Genomic DNA, 26903 nt, shown 5'->3' on the forward strand with positions numbered 1-26903 from the left:
CCAAATACCCTCTGCCACGTCCTGACCAAACTACAATGACAATTAACCTTATACTGGCCAGGACGTGACACAGAGAGAGAGACAGAGAGAGACAGAGAGACAGTTCAGCTACATGCCCTGTAAGGAAAGATCTGAACAGAACAGCAGGTCGTATGTAGTTTGAGTATTAGCTATTGCAGCACTGCTCAGTGGTCAGGCTGCCTTAGGCCACCTCAGGGCAGCGGCTGTCACCGTGAATCATGGTGACACATAGAGAACCCCTGTAGAGGGACAGGACTGGACAGCCGGGCTACCTTCACCCTATGATATTTGTTTTTTGTGCTGTACATTCCTAATGCCTCTTTGAGAGCCTCTACTGCTGTTGCCTGTCTTATCAGTCCTCTGGGATCCTAGCAGCATCTCATAGCAGCATCTCATAGCAGCATCTCATAGCAGCATCTCATAGCAGCATCTCATAGCAGCATCTCATAGTAGCATCTCATATCAGCATCTCGTAGTAGCATCTCATATCAGCATCTCATATTAGCATCTCATAGTAACTTCAAATAGTAGCATCTCATAGTAGCATCTCATAGTAGCATCTAATACAGCATCTCGTAGCAGCATCTCATAGTAGCATCTAATACAGCATCTCATATCAGCATCTCATATCAGCATCTCATAGCAGCATCTCATATCAGCATCTCATATCAGCATCTCATAGTAGCATCTCGTAGTAGCATCTCGTAGCAGCATCTCATAGTAGCATCTAATACAGCATCTCATATCAGCATCTCATATCAGCATCTCATAGCAGCATCTCATATCAGCATCTCATATCAGCATCTCATAGTAGCATCTCATAGTAGCATCTCATATCAGCATCTCATATCAGCATCTCATAGCAGCATCTCATAGCAGCATCTCGTAGCAGCATCTCATAGCAACATCTCATAGTAGCATCTAATACAGCATCTCATAGTAGCATCTCATAGCAGCATCTCATATCAGCATCTCATAGCAGCATCTCATAGTAGCATCTCATAGTAGCATCTCATAGTAGCATCTAATACAGCATCTCATAGTAGCATCTCATAGCAGCATCTCATAGCAGCATCTCATAGCAGCATCTCATAGTAGCATCTCATAGCAGCATCTCATAGCAGCATCTCATAGTAGCTTCTAATACAGCGTCTCATAGTAGCTTCTAATAGCAGCATCTCATAGTAGCATCTAATACAGCATCTCATAGTAGCATCTCATAGCAGCATCTCATAGTAGCTTCTCATAGCAGCATCTCATAGTAGCATCTCATAGCAGCATCTCATAGTAGCTTCTAATACAGCGTCTCATAGTAGCTTCTAATACAGCATCTCATATCAGCATCTCATAGTAGCATCTATGTGCACTAATTTTGACCAGAGCCCTTAGGGAATAGGGTGCCATTTGGGACACAACCATACAAGCTGTGGCCTGCCTCTCCAGAAGTCATTACCATTGTTGGTAATTCATTTGTTTGGACTGGTTTACAATCATCCACATAACATAGCTTTAATGAATATGACATTCTTACTACATTGTCAGAATTAAGGACACCAGTATCTATAATTATAGTCTATGGGTAGGCTGAGCTCTATAGAACTATAATTATTGGGTCAGTTTCTTTCTGCAGAACATTGGTTTAAATAGATCACAGTATAGTTGGGACCTTGAAGAGCCTGGGTGCCTGCTGGCCTGGCAGATGGTTGGTGCTTCAGCAGCTGTACTTAGTTCCAGGGCCATAATGCACCCAGAAGGCATCGGGCCTAGGTCAGTACCAGGGGAGACTCCACAAGAGCCCAGGGGAACCTCGGAGGACATCTTGGCTCTTCCCAGTATAGTGCACTGCTTTTGACCACAGCCCAATGGGCACACAGCCATTGAACTCAGATAACAGCAGATCTCTCAGATGTCACATGGGTTCTGAACCTACATACTAGTAAATTAATTAGAATATAACCTTCTTTCAAACAATCATAAAGTACAAATAGTCATTATAATACCTGGGCCTGTATTCATAAAGCACCCCCTCGTCCATATATATACACATTCATTATGGAAGAAAAAAAAAAGTTAAACTGATCCTAGATCAGCACCCCTACCCTGAGACCCTTTATGCATACGGTTCTTGATTTAACTACTACATTGAAAAAGTCTGGAGTTCTCAGCTCAGAGGTTCCTGTCAAACGTGTCCAGATTAGTAGGTATTCACACTGATGTTGATTCAGAGCAACCAGACAGAAAGCAATCTCACCCTTATGTTACAGTAATCTCTCCCATGTGACCTCCCTCCACTCAGGGTAAAGGGGAGACATACACCCAGCATCGCAAATGGCACCCTATTCCTTAAATAGTGCACTACTTTACGACCAAGGCCAATAGGGCTCTGGTCAAAAGTAGTGCACAATAATAGGGAATAGGGTTCCATAGGGCTCTGGTCAAAAGTTGTGCACAATATAGGGAATTGGATTCCATAGGGCTCTGGTCTAAAGTAGTGCACTATATAGGGAATAGGGTTCCATAGGGCTCTGGTCAAAAGTAATGCACTATATAAGGAATAGGGTGCCATTTTTGATGCAGATTTAGAAAACCTGCAGTGGCCCAGCCTGAGAGGATTTAGGGAGAAAAACCCTGCCTGGTAGACTACTGTAGTTGCTCCTGGACCATGTATTATATGCCCAAATGGCACCCTATTCCCTATGTAATGCACTACTTTCGACCAGGGACTATATGGTTCTTAACAGGGTGCCATTTGGGACACAGACATAACATATTCCCAAATCCTCCCCAACTCATTAACAAATCCTCACATCCTCATCTCTCTAAAGAGAGATTGAACTAGGTGGCAGACTTTGGCTTCGTCCCAAATGGCAACCTATTCAGTGCACTACTTTTGACCAAGGACCATAGTGCTCTGGTCAAAAGTAGTGCACCATGTGGGGAAAGGGTGCCATTTGGGACAGTATTGCTTTTTTAGGAATGGAATTCATTTGAACATCCCCTCTGAAGGGAATGCATTAACAATGACCAATCCCAATAGATTAGAATAACATTTTGACCCAATGAGTTGATAGCACACTGAAGTACAACAGCAAAGTATCAATAAATGGCCCGCATTATGTCATCATCAATAACAGCTGGTGCACGAATTCTGATATTGAGGAACTCTCAAGGTTTTGCTCGCCTGAGGTAGAGTATCTCATGATAAACTGCAGACCACATTATTTCCCTAGAGAGTTTTCATCTATATTTTTCATAGCTGTCTATTTACCACAACAAACCAATGCTGGCACTAAGACCACACTCAACGAGCTGTATAAGGCCATAAGCAAACAAGAAAATGCTCATCCAGAGGCGACGCTCCTAGTGGCCGGGGATTTTAATGCAGGGAAACTTAAATCTGTTTTACCTTATTTCTACCAGCATGTCACATGTGCAACCAGAGGAAAAAAAACTCTAGACTATCTTTACTCCACAGACAGAGACGCGTACAAAGCTCTCCCTCGCCCTCCATTTGGTAAATCTGACCATAACTCTATCCTCCTGATTCCTGCTTACAAGCAAAAAAATAAAGCAGGAAGGACCACTGACTCGCTCAATACGGAAGATGTCAGATGATGCAGATGCTAAGCTACAGGACTGTTTTGCTAGCACAGACTGGAATATGCTCTCTGTGTGTGGAGTAAAGATGGCATTGAGGAATACACCACATCTGTCACTGGCTTCATCAATACACCCATGACGTTGTCCCCATAGTGACCGTATGTACATACCACAATCAGAAGCCATGGATTACAGGCAAAATCCACACTGAGCTAAAGTGTAGAACTGCCGCTTTCAAAAAGCTGGACTCTATGCCCTCCGATGAACCATCAAACAGGCAAAGCGTCAATACAGGACTAAGATTGAATTGTACTACAACAGCTCCGACGATCGTCGGTGTGGCAGGGCTTACAAACTATTACGGACTACAAAGGGAAGCACAGTCGCGAGCTGCCAAGTGACACAAGCCTACCATATGAGCTAAATTACTTCTATGCATGCTTCGAGGCAAGCAACACTAAAGAGCACCATGAGAGCACCAGCTGTTCTGGATGACTGTGTGATCACACTCTCCATAGCCAATGTGAGTAAGACCTTTAAACAGGTCAACATTCACAAGGCCGCAGGGCCAAATGGATTACCACGACGTCGTGTACTCCGACCAAGTCAGTAATACCAACATGTTTCAAGCAGACAACCATAGTTCCTGTGCCCAAGAATACCATTATCCCAGAAACCCTAGACCCACTCCAATTTGCATACCACCCCAACAGATCCACATATGATGCAATCTCTATTGCACTCCACACTGCCCTTTCCCTTTCCCACCTGGACAAAAGGAACACCTACGTGTGAATGCTATTCATTGACTACAGCTCAGCCTTCAACACCATAGTGCCCTCAAAGCTCATCAATATGCTAAGGACCCTGGGACTAAACACCTCCCTCTGCAACTGGATCCTGGACTTTTTAACGGGCCGCACCCAGGTGGTAAGGGTAGGTAACAACACATCTGCCACGCTGATCCTCAACACCGGGGACCCTCAGGGGTGCATGCTCAGTCCCCTCCTGTACACACTGTTCACCCATGACTGCATGGCCAAGCATGACTCAAACGCCATCATTAAGTTTGCAGACGACACAACAGTGGTAGGCCTGATCACCGACAACAATGAGACAGCCTATAGGGAGGAGGTCAGAGACCTGGCAGTGAGGTGCCAGGACAACAACCTCTTCCTCAGTGTAATGAAGACAAAGGAGATGATTGTGGACTACAGGAAAAGGAGGGCTGAACGGGCCCCCATTCTCATCGACGAGGCTGCAGTGGAGCAGGTTGAGAGCTTCAAGTTCCTTGGTGTCCACATTACCAACAAACTACCATGGTCCAAACACACCAAGACAGTCGTGAAGAGGGCACGACAATGCTTATTCCCTCTCAGAAGACTGAAAAGATTTGGCATGGGTCCTCAGATCCTCAAAAAGTTCTACAGCTGCACCATCGAGAGCATCCTGACTGGCTGCATCACCGCCCGGTATGGCAACTGCTCGGCCTCCGACCACAAGGCACTACAAGGGTAATGCGTACGGCCCAGTTGGTTAAGGGCTTGTAAGTAAGCATTTCACTGTAAGATCTATATCTGTTGTATTCGGCGCATGTGAGAAATACGTTTTTTATTTTATTTGATCGTCGTCATCATCATCCCGAAACAGGACAGGATTTAGAGCATGCCTAAATAATGGAATGTTTCAATCAAACTCCATGTGTGTGGAAATGCTGACAAAAAAAAAATATGAAATGTAGAAATTTGTCAGAGAGATAAGAACCACTTAGAGGTAATATACGTATGTCAACACTAACACTGACAGCAGTAGTCTGCAGCTGTGTGTGTGTGTATGTGTGTTTGGTTTTGTAGCCAATTAACCATCTGAACAAGGGCTCTGTTATAAGGAGTGACATTCAGGCCTGTCACAGACCGAAGCATGTCTTTGGAGGAACTGTCATTGAGACAAGCAGCTGATTGCAGGAACAGTCACAGAGGAAAGTCTGTGACCTAGGAAGCTGTGACAGTGATGGGCATGGTGATTGGAGGAGGCAATGTGGTTTTGTATAATAATTGGGCAAGCTATCTTCAAACCCATAGAGTGGTTAGGAGGAGAAGTCTACCGTGTCCGGAAGAGAATTCACCGTTCATTTCCTGGATTCAGGGTTCACTCAGACATCGTTTTAAGCTTTATTTGTTTTACTATTGACAGTTACAGCTGATTTTGAGATTGTGTATCGATTTGCTCTCCTTTAAATAAAAAATAAGTCATCTGATTTATTCGTTTCGGTCTTGGAATTGTTTAATCAAACTTTTTGCCGTCACCTCCTGAAATCAGGGCATAAAACTATAATCTGTCTCTTGAATTAGCCTAGGGCGCATATGCACACAGTTGGCACACTAGGCCCAAGCTTGTATTCCCCGGGTTTCCCTAGCTAAACTAGCCAACTAGCTAAACTATGCTAGTTTTTGTCCTCATTGCCAAATTTCATAAATACTGCACCATCAACTTCAAAACTCCTTTGTTAGTTATACAATCACGTCACTAAGAAATTATCTGGGAAAAAAACTTGAAAATGATTTCTTGTTTTATTGTTTTGTTTAATAGTCATGACTAGTTCCAGATGCTTTATCCGTCAAACTATGGTGGCGAAGGATATCATTGCTACTTACCACATTTAAAAATATATATTTTTTATAATGTAGAACAGTCTGTATACGTACAAGAAGTACACAAATACACAATGATAACATATGCTAGGGGGTACTTACCACCTACCAAGTTCAGTATTGAGATCCACCGACGTCATTGGCTGGACGTTTTTGACTGGTCTTGGAACCGTGACAACGGGCAGCCTCTCCCCGCTTGGCTCGATTGGATATGTAGTGATTTTACCAACACAGCCAGATATGTACACAGTCTTGTACACTTCATATTTTTTTAAACTGACTATCGTATTTGTTGATAAAATCAGACTCTATTAGTATAATGGTAGTCCATGAATGTCACGAGTTAATTGACACGAGAAAACCTGAGAAAATAGCAGCTCTACATATTGCAATGTCTACGATTAATGGCTAAATTACTTCCAGACACTATTGGTCTGCGGAGCTCATCCTCCTCAAGTCTCTACTGGTAAGAGGAAGATGTGTTTGAGCTTCCACCATGTAATGTAATGTAATGTACTTTGAGCATCTGGAAAAACACTATACAAATCCAATCCAGTTATCTGTTTCAAGCCTGAAAGTGGATAAACTGCCACATGTACTGTAGAACGAACTGTGGATAAACTGCCACATGTACTGTAGAATGAACTGTGGATAAACTGCCACAGGTACTGTAGCATTAACTGTGGATAAACTGCCACAGGTACTGTAGAACGAACTGTGGATAAACTGCCACAGCTACTGTAGAACGAACTGTGGATAAACTGCCACATGTACTGTAGAATGAACTGTGGATAAACTGCCACATGTACTGTAGAATGAACTGTGGGTAAACTGCCACATGTACTGTAGAATGAACTGTGGATAAACTGCCACAGGTACTGTAGAACGAACTGTGGATAAACTGCCACATGTACTGTAGAATGAACTGTGGATAAACTGCCACAGCTACTGTAGAATGAACTGTGGATAAACTGCCACATGTACTGTAGAATGAACTGTGGATAAACTGCCACATGTACTGTAGAATGAACTGTGGATAGACTGCCACATGTACTGTAGAACGAACTGTGGATAAACTGCCACATGTACTGTAGAATGAACTGTGGATAGACTGCCACATGTACTGTAGAATGAACTGTGGATAAACTGCCACATGTACTGTAGCATTAACTGTGGATAAACTGCCACATGTACTGTAGAATGAACTGTGGATAAACTGCCACATGTACTGTAGCATTAACTGTGGATAAACTGCCACATGTACTGTAGAATGAACTGTGGATAAACTGCCACATGTACTGTAGCATTAACTGTGGATAAACTGCCACATGTACTGTAGAATGAACTGTGGATAAACTGCCACATGTACTGTAGAATGAACTGTCGATAAACTGCCACATGTACTGTAGAATGAACTGTGGATAAACTGCCACATGTACTGTAGAATGAACTGTGGATAAACTGCCACATGTACTGTAGAATGAACTGTGGATAAACTGCCACAGGTACTGTAGAATGAACTGTGGATAAACTGCCACAGGTACTGTAGAATGAACTGTGGATAAACTGCCACATGTACTGTAGAATGAACTGTGGATAAACTGCCACATGTACTGTAGCATTAACTGTGGATAAACTGCCACAGGTTGTGTAGCATTAACTGTGGATAAACTGCCACAATTCTAGTAGGGGCTGAATCCCAAATGGCACCCTATTCCCTATATAGTGCACTACTATTGACCAGGGCCCATAGGGCTCTTCATTTAAAGTAGTGCACTATATAGGGCAGGGGTGTCAAACTCATTCCACGGAGGGCTGAGTGTCTGCGGATTTTTGGTTTTTCCTTTCAATTAAGACCTAGACAACCAGGTGAGGGGAGTTCCTTGCTAATTAGTGACCTTAATTCATCAATCAAGTACAAGGATGGATCACAAACCCGCAACCCTCGGCCCGCCGTACCTCAGGAGACATCCCAAATACCAAACCACATGAAGACAACACAATCACCACCCAGTAAGAGACGACTCCTGTACTGAACTCTAACCTTTGAACATTAGCGTGACTGTCCAATAGATCTACATTTTAGCAGACAACTTATTCAGAGCAATTAGGGTCAAGTGTCTTGCTCAAGGGCACAAACAGATTTGTTACCTAGAGAGATTCTCAGAGATTCAAACCAGCGATCTTTCGCCACCAATCAATGAATAAGGGAAGCTACCCAGACTTTTTGAATCAATGACCACTGTGCACGATACAGCTACTGTAGCTGTCTCTAAGCATGTGTGTGATTGGTGGATGTATTACTAAACAGTCCCTGATTGGTTGATATCTGTCACTATTAGATGAATCTAAGAACAGCTGTCTATCTGAGCAGGAGACTAGGTCTGCGTCCCAAATGGGACCAACTTTCTTATACAGTGTCCTGCTTTAACCAGAGAGTTGTCCAGGAGTCTGTTTTGGTCAAAGAACACCCAGTTAACGGCAAGAGTGTTCTGTCTCCCTCAGGAATAAGACAAGTATCTAAATATACTACGATAAAAGTTAACTAAAAAAGCGTTTAACAACTTCATATTCATCCAGTCCAGTTTGAATGACATTCAAAGTCAAGTGTTTTGGACCAGAATGGAACTCTACCTTGGAGACTCGCTCCATAAAAAAAACACTAGACAGCACCATTTTCTTGTTATTTTAATTTAGGGATAGCCAGGGGCACACTCCAACACTCAGACATCATTTAAAAAACGAAACGTGTGTTTTGTGAATCTGCCAGATCAGAGGCAGTAGGGTTGACCTTGGATGTTCGCTTGATAAGTGCATGAATGGACCATGTTCCTGTCCTGATGAGCATTGAAAATATAACTAGTACTTTTGGGTGTCAGGGAAAATGTATGGAGTAAAAAGTACATGATTTTCTTTAGGAATGTAGTGGAGTAAAAGTAGTTATGAAAAATATAAATAGTAAAGTACATATACCGCTAAAATCTTATGGATATTAGGCAGTGTGTAACAGCAGACCTGCTGTACACCGTAATTCACCCTATTCTTACTGGAGAATAGAAAGAGTACGTCTTGACATTTCAAGAGAATGAGCTTGAAAGGGCAGAAGAAAGTAAAGGTTAAGGGAGAGGAGAGGGAGGCTTTTCCACTTGTCAGGTATCCGAGCGAGACATGTTCAGACAGACACAACATTCACAAAGGAATAAATAAAATCACACAAGGAAATAGACAAACACACATATTGACAGATTGACACACAAAAAAAGGCAGATACATGCACACAGACACACACACACACAGACACACACACATGTACATAGACAGTTGTCAGATTGGATGAGAGGGACTCAGGGACTCACAGCAGGAGGGATGTCAGGGGAGGGGAGGATGGCGAAAGGAAGAGAGGGACAGAGAGAGGAAGAGAAAGGATGTCAGGGCATGGATAAGAATACAGAATCACAGAGAGAGAGAGAGAGAGAGAGAGAGGGAGAGATGGACAGAGGGACAGAGAGGAAGAGCGGGAGAGAGGAAGAGATGGACAGAGAGAGAGAGAGAGAAAGAGAGAGGGAGATGGACAGAGGGACAGAGAGAGAGAGAGGGAGAGATGGACAGAGGGACAGAGAGGAAGAGCGGGAGAGAGGAAGAGATGGACAGAGAGAGAGAGAGAGAGAGAGAGAGAGGGAGAGATGGACAGAGGGGACAGAGAGGAAGAGCGGGAGAGAGGAAGAGATGGACAGAGAGAGAGAGAAAGAGAGAGAGAGAGAGAGAGAGATAGAGAGAGAGAGAGAGAGAGAGAGAGAGAGAGAGAGAGAGAGATGGACAGAGGGACAGAGGAAGAGCGGGAGAGAGGAAGAGATGGACAGAGAGAGAGAGAGAGAGAGAGAGAGAGGGAGAGATGGACAGAGGGACAGAGAGGAAGAGCGGGAGAGAGGAAGAGATGGACAGAGAGAGAGAGAAAGAGAGAGAAAGAGAGAGAGAGAGAGAGAGAGAGAGAGAGAGAGAGAGAGAGAGAGAGAGATGGACAGAGGGACAGAGGAAGAGCGGGAGAGAGGAAGAGATGGACAGAGAGAGAGAGAGAGAGAGAGAGAGAGATGGACAGAGGGACAGAGAGGAAGAGCGGGGAGAGGAAGAGATGGACAGGAGAGACGAGAGAGAGAGAGAGAGATGGACAGAGGGAACGAGGAAAGAGCGGGAGAGAGGAAGAGACTGGGAGATGGAACAGAGAGAGAGAGAGAGAGAGAGAAGAGAGAGTTAATATAGAGATAGGAGAGGAGGAGAGAGAGAGAGGGAGATGGACAGAGGGGACAGAGGAAGAGGCGGGAAGAGGAAGAGATGGACAGAGAGAGAGAGAGGAGACGAGAGAGAGAATGGACAGAGGGACCAGAGAGGAAGAGCGGAGAGAGGAAGAGATGGACAGAGGAGAGAGAGAGAGAGAGAGAGAGAGAGAGAGAGAGAGAGGAAAGAGAGAGAGAGAGAGAGAGAGAGAGAGAGAGAGGGTCCGCTCACCAACCAACAATTCACTAAATGGGACAAACACCAAATTGAGACTATGCATAATGCTGCCAAAATATCCCCAGTGTACAACGTAAAACACCAAATAACGCATGCAGATCAGAATTAGGCTGATACCCTCTAATTATCAAAAGAAAAGAGCAGTTAAAATCTACAACCACCTAAAAGGAAGCGATTCCCAAACCTTCCATAACAAAGCCATCACCTACAGAGAGATGAACCTGGAGAAGATTCTGCTACTGGGGCCCTGTTCACAAACACAAACAGACCCCACAGAGTCCCAGGACAGCAATACAATTAGACCCAACCAAATCATGAGAAAACAAAAAGATAATTACTTGACATATTGGAAAGAATCAACAACAAAAACTTGAGCAAACTAGAATGCTATTTGGCCCTAAACAGAGAGTAAACAGTGGCTGAATACCTGACCACTGTGACTGACACAAACTTAAGAAAAGCTGAAGACTCTGTACAGACTCAGTGAGCATAGCCTTGCTATTGAGAGAGGCCGCCGTAGGCAGACCTGGCTCTCAAGAGAAGACAGGCTATGTGCACACTGACCACAAAATGAGGTGGAAACTGAGCTGCACTCCTAACCTCCTGCCAAATGTATGACCATATTAGAGACACACATTTCCCTCAGATTACACAGACCCACAAAATTTGAAAACCTAACCAAATTTTGATAAACTCCCATATGTATTGGGTGAAATACCACAGTGTGCCATCACAGCAGCAAGATGTGTGACCTGTTGCCACAATAAAAGGGCAACCAGTGAAGAACAAAACCATTGTAAATACAACCCATATTTATGTTGATTTATTTTCCCTTTTGTACTTTAACTATTTGCACATATGACATTTGAAATGTAATAATTATTCTGGAACTTTTGTGTGTGTAATGTTTACTGTTCATTTTTTATTGTTTATTTCACTTTTGTTTATTATCTATTTCACTTGCTTTGACAATGTTAACATATGTTTCCCATGCCAATAAAGCCCTTGAATTGAAAGGTAGAGAGAGAAGAGAGAGAGAGTGGTATTGAGCAGGATATACTCAGTTACATTACACTATATAGGGCTGGTATCTCTGACCCAGATTAGGCCTGGTCCTGGGACAAATCATTCTCATTGGACTTAATCTGGTTCTGGAAAATTGGGCCATTATATAAAATATATTATAAACTGGGTGGTTCGAGCCCTGAATGCTGATTGGCTGACAGCTATGGTATATCAGACCGTATACCTCCTCGGGCGTTATTGCTTAACATTGTAATATACTCTGGTAGAATAAACACGGCCACCATACTGAGATAAAATACATTTTAATAAATTACTTCTTAATTGTTTCATTGTCATGATATGAATATTGTGTCCTTTCAAGGCAGCGTGGTGAGATAATTAACCAATAGTCAAAGGCAGTAAAATAGCTGTCATCTCAGTATAAAAACACACTAGCTATAAAAACACACTAGCTAAGATAAATTAGTCTAAATGATCTATATGAAATATTGCTACTCTTGGTTGTATTTCAGACTCTCGGCTATATGTCTTTGTTTCATCCTTGGAAAAGGTTATACCTGTAAGCATCATATACCGTATAATACAATAAAACAACGAACTGCCAATGAGAAATCCTAAGCCTTTTTGCCTTAGCTTGCTGCCGTAAAAAGTGAATTGGGCTTCATCCAATAAGATGACGTTCCAAGAACCTGAAATAACAGCAGACAATACCAACATCTCTGGCCTGAACCACAGATATTAGAGGGGTGACCATCTCTGGTCTGAACCACAGATATTAGAGGGGGGACCATCTCTGGTCTGAACCACAGACATTAAAGGGGTGACCATCTCTGGTCTGAACCACAGATATTAGAGGGGGGACCATCTCTGGTCTGAACCCCAGATATTAGAGGGGGGACCATCTCTGGTCTGAACCACAGATATTAGAGGGGTGACCATCTCTGGTCTGAACCACAGACATTAGAGGGGTGACCATCTCTGGTCTGAACCACAGACATTAGAGGGGTGACCATCTCTGGTCTGAACCACAGACATTAGAGGGGGGACCATCTCTGGTCTGAACCACAGACATTAGAGGGGTGACCATCTCTGGTCTGAACCACAGACATTAGAGGGGTGACCATCTCTGGTCTGAACCACAGACATTAGAGGGGTGACCATCTCTGGTCTGAACCACAGATATTAGAGGGGTGACCATCTCTGGTCTGAACCACAGACATTAGAGGGGTGACCATCTCTGGTCTGAACCACAGACATTAGAGGGGTGACCATCTCTGGTCTGAACCACAGACATTAGAGGGGGGACCATCTCTGGCCTGAACCACAGATATTAGAGGGGGGACCATCTCTGGTCTGAACCACAGACATTAGAGGGGTGACCATCTCTGGTCTGAACCACAGATATTAGAGGGGGGACCATCTCTGGTCTGAACCACAGACATTAGAGGGGTGACCATCTCTGGTCTGAACCACAGATATTAGAGGGGGGACCATCTCTGGTCTGAACCACAGACATTAGAGGGGTGACCATCTCTGGTCTGAACCACAGATATTAGAGGGGTGACCATCTCTGGTCTGAACCACAGATATTAGAGGGGGGACCATCTCTGGCCTGAACCACATATATTAGAGGGGTGACCATCTCTGGTCTGAACCACAGATATTAGAGGGGGGACCATCTCTGGTCTGAACCACAGACATTAGAGGGGTGACCATCTCTGGTCTGAACCACAGACATTAGAGGGGTGACCATCTCTGGTCTGAACCACAGATATTAGAGGGGGGACCATCTCTGGTCTGAACCACAGATATTAGAGGGGTGACCATCTCTGGTCTGAACCACAGACATTAGAGGGGTGACCATCTCTGGTCTGAACCACAGACATTAGAGGGGTGACCATCTCTGATCTGAACCACAGACATTAGAGGGGGGACCATCTCTGGTCTGAACCACAGACATTAGAGGGGTGACCATCTCTGGTCTGAACCACAGACATTAGAGGGGTGACCATCTCTGGTCTGAACCACAGACATTAGAGGGGTGACCATCTCTGGTCTGAACCACAGATATTAGAGGGGTGACCATCTCTGGTCTGAACCACAGACATTAGAGGGGTGACCATCTCTGGTCTGAACCACAGACATTAGAGGGGTGACCATCTCTGGTCTGAACCACAGACATTAGAGGGGGGACCATCTCTGGTCTGAACCACAGACATTAGAGGGGTGACCATCTCTGGTCTGAACCACAGACAGAGGGGTGACCATCTCTGGTCTGAACCACAGACATTAGAGGGGGGGACCATCTTTTGAAGAATATGTGTACTGCATGGGTGGCGAAATGGGTTGAGGAGTCACTCTCCCTCTACTGTAGCCCTTTGATACAGTCCAGAGGATAAACCAGGTCTATTCAAAATCAGAGCCTCGGAGGTCTGGAGGACTGCTGGTTTTTCTGTTCTACCTGATAATGAATTGCACCACCTGGTGTCCCAGGTCTAAATCAGTCCTATATTAGAGAGGAAGAATGTAAATACGCAGTGGAACTGGCTTCCAGGTCCAGATTTGTAATTGGCTGGGGGAGCTAGCGGTGACTGTCTCAGTTGGATGGGATCAGGAGGGTGAAACCGTCGCGGCTCTTCCTGAAGTCTGCAATGGCCTGGCCGGCCTTGGTCTCCACGGTTACGCTCTTGGGCTTGCCCCGCATGTGCAGCTGGACGGCCGAGCAGCAAACCTTCACTGGGAGAGGGGTGTTCCTCACACTGAAACACACACACACACACACACACACACACACACACACACACACACACACACACACACACACACACACACACACACACACACACACACACACACACACACACACACAGCTTGTTAACGTACTGATAATTCAATGACAAACGCTTCATGCAGTTACACCACAGTCCCTTATTTAGATAAAAAGCAAAATAACGTACATTACCGTTCAAAAGTTTGGGGTCACTTAGAAATGTCCTTGTTTTGAAAGATTATTATATATATTTTTTTTAAATGTGTCCATTTAAAATGACATCAAATTGATCAGAAATACAGGGTAGACATCGCAAAGTCAGCGTATTGCAAACAGTATTACTATTTGTAACAAGGTTACATACTACCCCTTTCCATATCTATATGACACGTTGTGATTGGTATGCCAGTAAAGGACAGTCAACAGCACAGGGAGTCTTTCCATTTGTAATACAAGGTAATTATACCCCTTATCTACTTAAGCAATAAGGCACCTCGGGGGTGTGGTATATGGCCAATATAGCACGGCTAAGGACTGTTCCTAGACACGACGCAACGCGGAGTGATATATTGGTCATATACCACAAACTCCAAAGGTGCCTTATTGATATTATAAACTGGTTACCAATGAAATTAGAACAGTAAAAATAAATATTTGTCAAACCCGTGGTATACTGTCTGACACACCACAGCTGTCAGCCAATCAGCATTCAGGGCTCGAACCACCCAGTTTACTATTCTGTTTTAATAACTATATCTTAGCCTCTCAGAGGACTACCATCCTGGAGGACTACCATCCTCTCCTCTATCCTGGAGGGCTACCATCCTCTCCTCTATCCTGGAGGACTACCATCCTCTCCTCTATCCTGGAGGACTGTCAGCCTCTCCTCTATCCTGGAGGACTACCATCCTCTCCTCTATCCTGGAGGACTACCATCCTCTCCTCTATCCTGGAGGACTACCATCCTCTCCTCTATCCTGGAGGACTACCATCCTCTATCCTGGAGGACTACCATCCTCTCCTCTATCCTGGAGGACTACCATCCTCTCCTCTATCCTGGAGGACTACCATCCTCTATCCTGGAGGACTACCATCCTCTCCTCTATCCTGGAGGACTACCATCCTCTATCCTGGAGGACTACCATCCTCTCCTCTATCCTGGAGGACTACCATCCTCTCCTCTATCCTGGAGGACTACCATCCTCTCCTCTATCCTGGAGGACTGCCATCCTCTCCTCTATCCTGGAGGACTACCAGCCTCTCCTCTATCCTGGAGGACTACCAGCCTCTCCTCTATCCTGGAGGACTGCCAGTCTCTCCTCTATCCTGGAAGACTGCCAGCCTCTCCTCTATCCTGGAGGACTACCATCCTCTCCTCTATCCTGGAGGACTACCATCCTCTCCTCTATCCTGGAGGACTGCCAGCCTCTCCTCTATCCTGGAGGACTACCATCCTCTCCTCTATCCTGGAGGACTACCATCCTCTCCTCTATCCTGGACTACCAGCCTCTCCTCTATCCTGGAGGACTACCATTCTCTCCTCTATCCTAGAGGAATACCATCCTCTCCTCTATCCTGGAGGACTACCATCCTCTCCTCTATCCTGGAGGACTACCATCCTCTCCTCTATCCTGGACTACCAGCCTCTCCTCTATCCTGGAGGACTACCATCCTCTCCTCTATCCTGGAGGACTACCATCCTCTCCTCTATCCTGGAGGACTACCAGCCTCTCCTCTATCGTGGAGGACTGCCAGCCTCTCCTCTATCCTGGAGGACTACCATCCTCTCCTCTATCCTGTATTTATAGTATTTATATAGCCCTTCGTACATCAGCTGAAATCTCAAAGTGCTGTACAGAAACCCAGCCTAAAACCCCAAACAGCAAGCAATGCATGTGAAAGAAGCACGGTGGCTGGGAAAAACTCCCTAGGAGGACTGCCAGCCACTCCTCTATCCTGGAGGACTGCCAGCCTCTCCTCTATCCTGGAGGAATACCAGCCTCTCCTCTATCCTGGAGGACTGCCAGCCTCTCCTCTATCCTGGAGGACTACCATCCTCTCCTCTATCCTGGAGGACTACCATCCTCTCCTCTATCCTGGAGGACTGCCAGCCTCTCCTCTATCCTGGAGGACTACCATCCTCTCCTCTATCCTGGAGGACTACCATCCTCTCCTCTATCCTGGACTACCAGCCTCTCCTCTATCCTGGAGGACTACCATCCTCTCCTCTATCCTGGAGGACTACCATCCTCTCCTCTATCCTGGAGGACTACCAGCCTCTCCTCTATCGTGGAGGACTACCAGCCTCTCCTCTATCCTGGAGGACTGCCAGTCTCTCCTCTATCCTGGAAGTCTGCCAGCCTCTCCTCTATCCTGGAGGACTGCCATCCTCTCCTCTATCCTGGAGGACTACCATCCTCTCCTCTATCCTGGAGGACTGCCAGCCTCTCCTCTATCCTGGAGGACTACCATCCTCTCCTCTATCCTGGAGGACTGCCAGCCTCTCCTCTATCCTGGAGGACTGCCAGCCTCTCCTCTATCCTGGAGGACTGCCATTCTCTATCCCGAAGAACTACCAGCCTCTGTCCTGGAGGACTACCAGCCTCTCCTCTATCCTGGAGGACTGCCAGGCTCTCCTCTATCATGGAGGACTGCCAGCCTCTCCTCTATCCTGGAGGACTGCCAGCCTCTCCTCTATCCTGGAGGACTGCCAGCTTCTCCTCTATCCTGTAGGACTGCCAGCCTCTCCTCTATCCTGGAGGACTGCCAGCCTCTCCTCTATCCTGGAGGACTACCATCCTCTCCTCTATCCTGGAGGACTGCCAGCCTCTCCTCTATCCTGGAGGACTGCCAGCCTCTCCTCTATCCTGGAGGAATACCAGCCTCTCCTCTATACTGGAGGACTGCCAGCCTCTCCTCTATCCTGGAGGACTGCCAGCCTCTCCTCTATCCTGGAGGACTGCCATCCTCTATCCCGAAGGACTACCAGCCTCTGTCCTGGAGGACTACCAGCCTCTCCTCTATCCTGGAGGACTGCCAGCCTCTCCTCTATCCTGGAGGACTGCCAGCCTCTCCTCTATCCTGGAGGACTGCCAGCCTCTCCTCTATCCTGGAGGACTGCCAGCCTCTCCTCTATCCTGGAGGACTACCATCCTCTCCTCTATCCTGGAGGACTGCCAGCCTCTCCTCTATCCTGGAGGACTGCCAGCCTCTCCTCTATCCTGGAGGACTGCCATTCTCTATCCCGAAGAACTACCAGCTTCTGTCCTGGAGGACTACCAGCCTCTCCTCTATCCTGAAGGACTGCCAGCATCTCCTCTATTCTGGAGGACTGCCAGCCTCTCCTCTATCCTGGAGGACTATCATCCTCTCCTCTATCCTGGAGGACTGCCAGCCTCTCCTCTATCCTGGAGGACTACCATCCTCTATCCTGGAGGACTACCATCCTCTATGCTGGAGGACTACCATCCTCTATCCTGGAGGACTACCAGCTTCTCCTCTATCCTGGAGGACTACCAGCCTCTCCTCTATCCTGGAGGACTACCAGACTCTCCTCTATCCTGGAGGACTACCAGCCTCTCCTCTATCCTGGAGGACTGCCATCCTCTTCTCTATCCTGGAGGACTACCAGCCTCTATCCTGGAGGACTACATCCTCTCCTCTATCCTGGAGGACTACCAGCCTCTCCTCTATCCTGGAGGACTACCATCCTCTCCTCTATCCTAGAGGACTACCAGCCTCTCCTCTATCCTGGAGGAATACCAGCCTCTCCTCTATCCTGGAGGACTGCCAGCCTCTCCTCTATCCTGGAGGACTGCCAGCCTCTCCTCTATCCTGGAGGACTGCCATCCTCTATCCCGAAGGACTACCAGCCTCTATCCTGGAGGACTGCCAGCCTCTCCTCTATCCTGGAGGACTGCCAGCCTCTCCTCTATCCTGGAGGACTGCCAGCCTCTCCTCTATCCTGGAGGACTGCCAGCCTCTCCTCTATCCTGGAGGACTACCATCCTCTCCTCTATCCTGGAGGACTGCCAGCCTCTCCTCTATCCTGGAGGACTGCCAGCCTCTCCTCTATCCTGGAGGACTGCCATTCTCTATCCCGAAGAACTACCAGCTTCTGTCCTGGAGGACTACCAGCCTCTCCTCTATCCTGGAGGACTGCCAGCCTCTCCTCTATCCTGGAGGACTGCCAGCCTCTCCTCTATCCTGGAGGACTATCATCCTCTCCTCTATCCTGGAGGACTGCCAGCCTCTCCTCTATCCTGGAGGACTACCATCCTCTATCCTGGAGGACTACCATCCTCTATCCTGGAGGACTACCATCCTCTATCCTGGAGGACTACCAGCTTCTCCTCTATCCTGGAGGACTACCAGCCTCTCCTCTATCCTGGAGGACTACCAGCCTCTCCTCTATCCTGGAGGACTGCCATCCTCTTCTCTATCCTGGAGGACTACCAGCCTCTATCCTGGAGGACTACATCCTCTCCTCTATCCTGGAGGACTACCAGCCTCTCCTCTATCCTGGAGGACTACCATCCTCTCCTCTATCCTAGAGGACTACCAGTCTCTCCTCTATCCTGGAGGACTACCATCCTCTCCTCTATCCTGGAGGACTACCAATCTCTCCTCTATCCTGGAGGACTACCATCCTCTCCTCTATCCTGGAGGACTACCATCCTCTCCTCTATCCTAGAGGACTACCAATCTCTCCTCTATCCTGGAGGACTACCATCCTCTCCTCTATCCTGGAGGACTATCATCCTCTCCTCTATCCTGGAGGACTGCCAGCCTCTCCTTTATCCTGGAGGACTACCATCCTCTGTCACACACCCATTGTATAAAAATGGTTTGTAAGTGCAGTATTTGCATTTTTCTTGGTATGAATTGATGATACCACTTTATCATATTGCAGAAAAGTGTGTGTGTGTGTGTTTATGCTAAAATGTTACTGCATCCGACCCAGTGCTTGTGTTGTTACTGTATCTGACCCTGTATACAGGACTTGTGTTGTTGCTGTATCCGACGCAGTGCTTGTGTTGTTGCTGTATCCGACCCAGTGCTTGTGTTGTTGCTGTATCCGACCCAGTGCTTGTGTTGTTGCTGTATCCGACCCAGTGCTTGTGTTGTTGCTGTATCCGACCCAGTGCTTGTGTTGTTACTGTATCCGACCCTGTATACAGTGCTTGTGTTACTGTATCCGACCCTGTATACAGTGCTTGTGTTGTTACTGCATCTGACCCTGTATACAGTGCTTGTGTTGTTACTGTATCCGACCCAGTGCTTGTGTGCTGCACTGAAGCTCCTCTGTTACACACCCTATCCCTGAGCTGACAGTTGCCACGGGAAGAGAGGGACGACAGGAGGAAGAGACGGGAAAGATGGGGGGGGGCGACAGTCCCCAAAGTCACTCAAACCTCTTTTACTCCCTCTTCCTCCCCCTCTACTTCCCCATTCCTCTTCCTCCCCCTCACACCCCTTTGCTCACTGTCAGTCCCCCTCCCAGAGCCACACACAGACGACCCTGCGGCCCTCAAACCCACTGACCTCCCAGCATCCCTAGGTTTTGATGAATCACATGCGATACTGATCTAAGGAGCAAGGACATATTTATTGACCACCTGCCCAGAGGAAGCTGCCTGGTGTAAGCCTACACCAGGGGAATTCTGTTTCAACTTCACACTATGCTCCGGGCTATGACAGGGGGATTTGACTAATATAGCTGGGCCACAGAACTACAATAAGTTGAGGGAATAGGCCGGGGGGGGGGGGGGAGTAGATTGAGGTGGTCCAGATTTCTCAATGAGAGATTAGGCTGGGTCTGAAATGGCACCCTATTCCCTATATCCTGTTGAGGATCTTATCCCGATCTTATCCCGGTATTGGGATTCATTGTCATGTGACCATGGCGGGGAATTCAAAACTGCAAGAGTAATCATTTCAAAAAATCAAATAATCAACTATTTTCCTCCATTTGAAAGATATATCTCCTAAATCTAACCACGCTGTCCGATTTTCAGAGGCATTACGGAGAATGCATAAAGTTAGGTTATGTGAGGAGAGTACATTGACAATAGCTGCGTGTAATGTTTAGCCAATTCAAAGAAGGGCATCAACAGACAGAAAACTAGCTAGAATTATGCACTTACCTTTGACAATCTGCATCAGATGACACTCATAGGACATTATGTTATACAATACATGCATTTTTAGTTCCATCAAGTTCATATTTATATCCAAAAACAGCATTTACAGTCGCGGTGAAATTCAGAATTTTTTCGGCTCGAATGCACCCAGTGAATCCAGCATTACAAATCACGGAATTACTATTCGAAAACATTGGTAAATTATAATATTGTCATTCAAAGAATAATATATTATCATCTCGTAATTGCTACCGAATGGCCAGATCTCAAAATAACTTTACTGGGAAATCACATTTTGCATAAACTGGGTACTATGCTAACAACAATAAGCTATATGCTAAGCTAAGCTATACCGTTAGCATTAGCATCATCTAATATCGATAATAACATTCTAAATATCCCCTTACCTTTGATTATCTCCATCAGAAGGCGCTGCCAGAGATCCCAGGTCCAGAACAAATGTGGTTTCTTTTGACAAAGTTCATAATTTATGTCCAAATAGTTAGCGTTCAGTAGGCTCCCACAAAATGAGGTGGGCAGTGTAAAGTCACGTCGAAAAGCTAAAGAAAACCTAGTAAATAATCTATTTACGTTTGTTTAAACATGTCAAACGTTGTTCAGCATTAATCTTTTGGTCCATTTTTAACGTGAAACATCAGTAAACATCAGTAATATTTTCACACAACCTATCAAGTGTCTAGAATAAACGATAATGACAAAGGCACTCTTCTCAGATTCATGCGCAGGCGCAAAAAATGAAGTGATGACGTGTCAACTTGTAAGCTTTCTAATTCGGTCTGTATTCATGACAGATGCTTCCAACAACTTTCTAAAGATCGTTGACATCTAGTGGAAGCAGTAGGAGTTGCGAACTGAATCCTTTCTCACTGTGGTATCTTTAAAACAATGACACTAAATAGTACAGTCACAAAATTCTCATTTTTTTTAATCTATTTTTCACAGGTTTTTGCCTGCAATATGAGTTTTGTTATACTTACAGACACCATTCAAACTGTTTTAGAAAATTCAGAGTGTTTTCTATCCGAATGTGTTAATAATATGCATATCCTAGCTTCTGAGTTGGTGTAGGAGGCAGTTAAAAATGGGCACATATTTTTTTCAAAATTCTCAATACTGCCCCCGTGGCCCGTAGAGGATATCATCCACTACTTTTGACCAGTGACCTTATTCCATATTCCCTATATTTTTCCTTAATTTTTTCTTGTGTGGATGGTCAGGGGACCGGAACATAATTACAAATAATTTGTAGAGCGCAAATTGAACGCAAGAACCCCAAACAGATATAATATTTGACTAAAACATAATCATTTCAAAACTTCCTTACATTTGAATACGATCACTTACTGTATATCTCTCTATTATGAGTGGGAATATCTTGGAACAGAATTCCAAAATTAAAATCACTTGGAGCTGATTTGCTGGTGTATTTCAGTATTTTATGTCCCCCCCCCCCCCCCCCAAAAAAAAACTAAACAATTATATATAAATATATACAGTTGAAGTGGGAAGTTTACATACACTTAGGTTGGAGTCATTAAAACTCGTTTTTCAACCACTCCACACATTTCTTGTTAACAAACTATAGTTTAGGCAAGTTCATTTGTACAAACAATAGTACGTATGTATAAACACCATGGGACCACGCAGCCGTCATACCGCTCAGGAAGGAGACGCATTCTGTCTCCTAGAGATGAACGTACTTTGGTGCTAAAAGTGCAAATCAATCCCAGAACAACAGCAAAGGACCTTGTGAAGATGCTGGAGGAAACCGGTACAAAAGTATCTATATCCACAGTAAAACAAGTCCTATATCAACATAACCTGAAAGGCCGTTCAGCAAGGAAGAAGCCACTGCTCCAAAACTGCCATAAAAAAGCCAGACTACGATTTGCACATGGGGACAAAGATTGTACTTTTTGGAGAAATGTCTGATGAAACAAAAATAGAACTGTTTGGCCATAATGACCATTGTTATGTTTGGAGGAAAAAGGGGGAGTCTTGCAAGCCGAAGAACACCATCCCAACTGTGAAGCACGGGGGTGGCAGCATCATATTGTGGGGGTGCTTTTTTGCAGGAGGAACTGGTGCACTTCACAAAATAGATGTTATCATGAGGAAAGAAAATTATGTGGATATATTGAAGCAACATCTCAAGACATCGGTCAGGAAGTTAAAGCTTGGTCGCAAATGGGTCTTCCAAATGGACAATGACCCCAAGCATACTTCCAAAGTTGTGGCAAAATGGCTTAATGGCTTAAGGACAACAGTCAAGGTATTGGAGTGGCCATCACAAAGCCCTGACCTCAATCCTATAGAAAATGTGTGGTCAGAACTGAAAAAGTGTGTCTGAGCAAGGAGGCCTACAGTCCTGACTCAGTTACACCAGCTCTGTCAGGAGGAATGGGCCAAAATTCACCCAACTTATTGTGGGAAGCTTGTGGAAGGCTACCCAAAATGTTTGACCCAAGTTAAACAATTTAAAGGCAATGCTACCAGATACTAATTGAGTGTATATAAACTTCTGACCCACTGGGAATGTGATGAAAGCTGAAATAAATCATTCTCTCTACTATTATTCTGACATTTCACATTCTTAAAATAAAGTGGTGATCCTAATTGACCTAAAACAGGGAAATTGTCTAGGATTAAATGTCAGGAAGTGTGAAAAACAGAGTTTAAATGTATTTGTACATAAGGTGTATGTAAACTTCCGACTTCAACTGTATACACACACACACACACACACACACACACACACACACACACACACACACTCAAAAGTTGAGTCACTTAGAAATGTCCTTGTTTTTGAAAGAAAAGCAATTTTTTTGTCCATTAAAATAACATCAAATTAATCAGAAATACAGTGTAGACAGTGTTAAAACCTGTTTGGGATAGGGGGCAGTATTTTCACGGCCGGATAAAAAACGTACCCGATTTAATCTGGTTACTACTCCTGCCCAGAAACTAGAATATGCATATAATTAGTAGATGTGGATAGAAAACACCCTAAAGTTTCTAAAACTGTTTGAATGGTGTCTGTGAGTATAATAGAACTCATATGGCAGGCCAAAACCTGAGAAGATTCCATACAGGAATTGCCCTGTCTGACAATTTGTTGTCCTTCTGTAGCATCTCTATCGAAAATACAGCATCTGTGCTGTAACGTGACATTTTCTAAGTCTTCCATTGGCTCTCAGAAGGCGCCAGAAAGTGTAATGGGGTGTCTGCAGTCTCTGGGCGAAGAACAGCAGGAGAATTTGTGAGTGGTCAGCCTGGGAACAGTGACACTGGAGATGCGCATCCACGAGACTACTCCATTTTTTTATTTCAGCCTTTGAATGAATACAACGTCGCCCGGTTGGAATATTATCGCTATTTTACGAGAAAAATAGCATAAACATTTATTTTAAACAGCGTTTGACATGCTTCGAAGTACGGTAATGGAATATTTTGCATTTTTTTGTCACGAAATGCGCTCGTGCATCACCCTTCGGATAGTAACCTGAACTCACGAACAAAACGGAGGTATTTGAATATAACTATGGATTATTTGGAACCAAAACAACATTTGTTGTTGAAGTAGAAGTCCTGGGAGTGCATTCTGACGAAGAACAGCAAAGGCAATCCAATTTTTCTAATAGTAATTCTTAGTTTAGTGAGCACCAAACTTGGTGGTTGTCAAATTAGCTAGCCTGTGATGGCCGAGCTATTTACTCAGAATATTGCAAAATGTGCTTTCGCCGAAAGAGCTATTTTAAAATCGGACACCGCGATTGCATAAAGGAGTTCTGTATCTATAATTCTTAAAATAATTATGTTTTTTGTGAACGTTTATCATGAGTAATTTAGTAAATTCACCGGAAGTTTTCAGTGGGTATGCTAGTTCTGAACATCACATGCTAATGTAAAAAGCTGTTTTTTTATATAAATATGAACTTGATTGAACAAAACATGCATGTATTGTTTAACATAATGTCCTAGGAGTGTCATCTGATGAAGATCATCAAAGGTTAGTGCTGCATTTAGCTGTGGTTTGGGTTTATGTGACATATATGCTTGCTTGGAAAATGGCTGTGTGATTATTTGTGTCTATGTACTCTCCTAACATAATCTAATGTTTTGCTTTCGCTGTAAAGCCTTTTTGAAATCGGACAATGTGCTTAGATTAACGAGAGTCTTATCTTTAAAATAGTAGTGTAAAATTGTTGATTGTTTGAGAAAATTGAATTGTGGTATTTTAGTTGGTTTTGTATTTCGCGCCGTGCGATGCCATTGGCTGATGGCTAGGGGTTCCGCAGGCGGAACGTCTGTCCTTAACAGGTGTTGTAAATGACTATTGTAGCTGGAAACTGCAGATTTTTTTAATGGAATATCTACATAGGCGTACAGAGGCCAATTATCAGCAACCATCACTCCTGTGTTCCAATGGCACGTTGTGTTAGCTAATCCAAGCTTATCATTTTAAAAGGCAAATTGATCATTAGAAAACATTTTAGCAATTATGTTGGTGACAGCATCATGCTGTAGGGATGTTTTTCAGCAGCAGGGACTGGGAGACTAGTCAGGATCGAGGCAAAAGATGAACAGAGCAAAGTACAGAGAGATCCTTGATGAAAACCTGCTCCAGAGCACTCAGAACTTCATGCTGGGGGAAAGGTTCACCTTTCCAGCAGGACAATGACCCTAAGTACACAGCCTAGACAACGCAGCAGTGGTTTTGGGACAAGTCACTGAATGTCCGTGAGGGGCCCCAATCGAACATTTCTGGAGAGACCTGAAAATATCTGTGCAGCAACGCTCACCATCGAACCTGACAGAGCTTGAGAGGATCTTCAGTGAAGAATGGGAGAAACTCCCCAAAGACAGGTGTGCCAAGCTTGTAGCTTCATACCCAAGAAGACTTGAGGCTGTAATCGCTGCCAAAGGTGCTTCAACAAAGTACTGAGTAAAAGGTCTGAATACTTATGTGATATTTCCTTTAAAAAATGATATAAATTAGCAAAATATTCTAACAACCTGTTTTTGCTTAGTCATTATGGGGTATTGTGTTTAGAATGATGAGGAAAAAACACTCCTTTATCAATTTTAGAATAAGGCCGTAACGTAACAAAATGTGGAAAAAGTGAAGGTGTCTGGATACTTTCTGAAGGCATAAGGGGGTTCCATTTGAGATGCAGACCTGGTGTTTACGACCTGGTTTCACTCGCTGGTCTAAAGGGGGTTTGGTCTGGTTCATAAATAGGGTGATGTTCTCGGCTCCACCATCTGCCAAGAAGACCTCATAATGCTGTAGCCCAATTATTCATCCTTGTGGAATCGACCGCCGACAGAACTGGGGCGCAGCAGCACCTCCTGGGCTGCGTCTCTAATGGCAGCCTATTCCATACCTATTGCAGTACTTTTGATCAGGGTCCACGGGGGCTCTAGTCAAAAATACTCCACTTTATAGGGAATAGGGTGCTGTTTTGGACGGAGACCTGGAGTGGCCTGAGGACCACGTCTCTATCTCAGCCCCTTCATTTCTCCTGTCATATCCTCTATGCTGTTGGAGTGTGATAATCCGATGTGAACATATGCCTCTATTGTCTCCATTATGGAGAACTATGAGGCCATTTAGTGCTGGGCTGTGGCTGGGTGTTTGTATTTGCTCTGGCTCCTGCCACACAATGTTACAGTGTTAGTGATGGTGCTGCGAGGGTGTGTGTGTGTGTGTGTGTCTATGTGTGTGTGTGTGTCTATGTGTGTGTGTCTATGTGTGTGTGTCTATGTGTGTCTGTGTTTAACTATACTTAGTAGTAAACTAACATTTAACCAACTGGGGATATTATGTTAGTCGCCATAAGGAAAAATACTTTTTCTATGTGGTTCAACGTTAGGGTTAGATGTGTGTGTGTCTACATGAGTTGTCTAGGATATATGACACGCTTCAGGAAACTAGGCGTATGTCGCACGTCACTACTTAACAGGAGCAGAATTTCAACATATTTTTTTTCGTTATTTTTAATCAAAATGTTTTTTTTTGGTTGCAGAAATGCCTTCTGGAACATGTGAACTTTCATGTGCCTTAAGGATACGCCCCTTTTCCCCCAATTTTCGCCTAAAAGGACATACCCAAATCTAACTGCCTGTAGCTCAGGCCCTGAAGCAAGGATATGCATA

General features: G+C 44.8%; 1 protein-coding gene across 1 annotated transcript in view; it reads right to left on the minus strand.

Annotated features, from left to right (window-relative positions):
- Positions 1–12093: 12093 nt before the first annotated feature.
- Positions 12094–26903, minus strand: part of LOC115174099 (unconventional myosin-Ig-like) — a 74755-nt gene continuing 59945 nt past the window's right edge. The window contains exon 22 of the mRNA XM_029732773.1: positions 12094–14566. Within this exon, the coding sequence (XP_029588633.1) occupies positions 14404–14566 (163 nt within the window). The 3' untranslated portion in view covers positions 12094–14403. The remainder of the gene's footprint in view (positions 14567–26903) is intronic.

This window comes from Salmo trutta, chromosome 34 (genome assembly GCF_901001165.1).
Source record: "Salmo trutta chromosome 34, fSalTru1.1, whole genome shotgun sequence".
NCBI classification, from domain to species: domain Eukaryota; kingdom Metazoa; phylum Chordata; class Actinopteri; order Salmoniformes; family Salmonidae; genus Salmo; species Salmo trutta.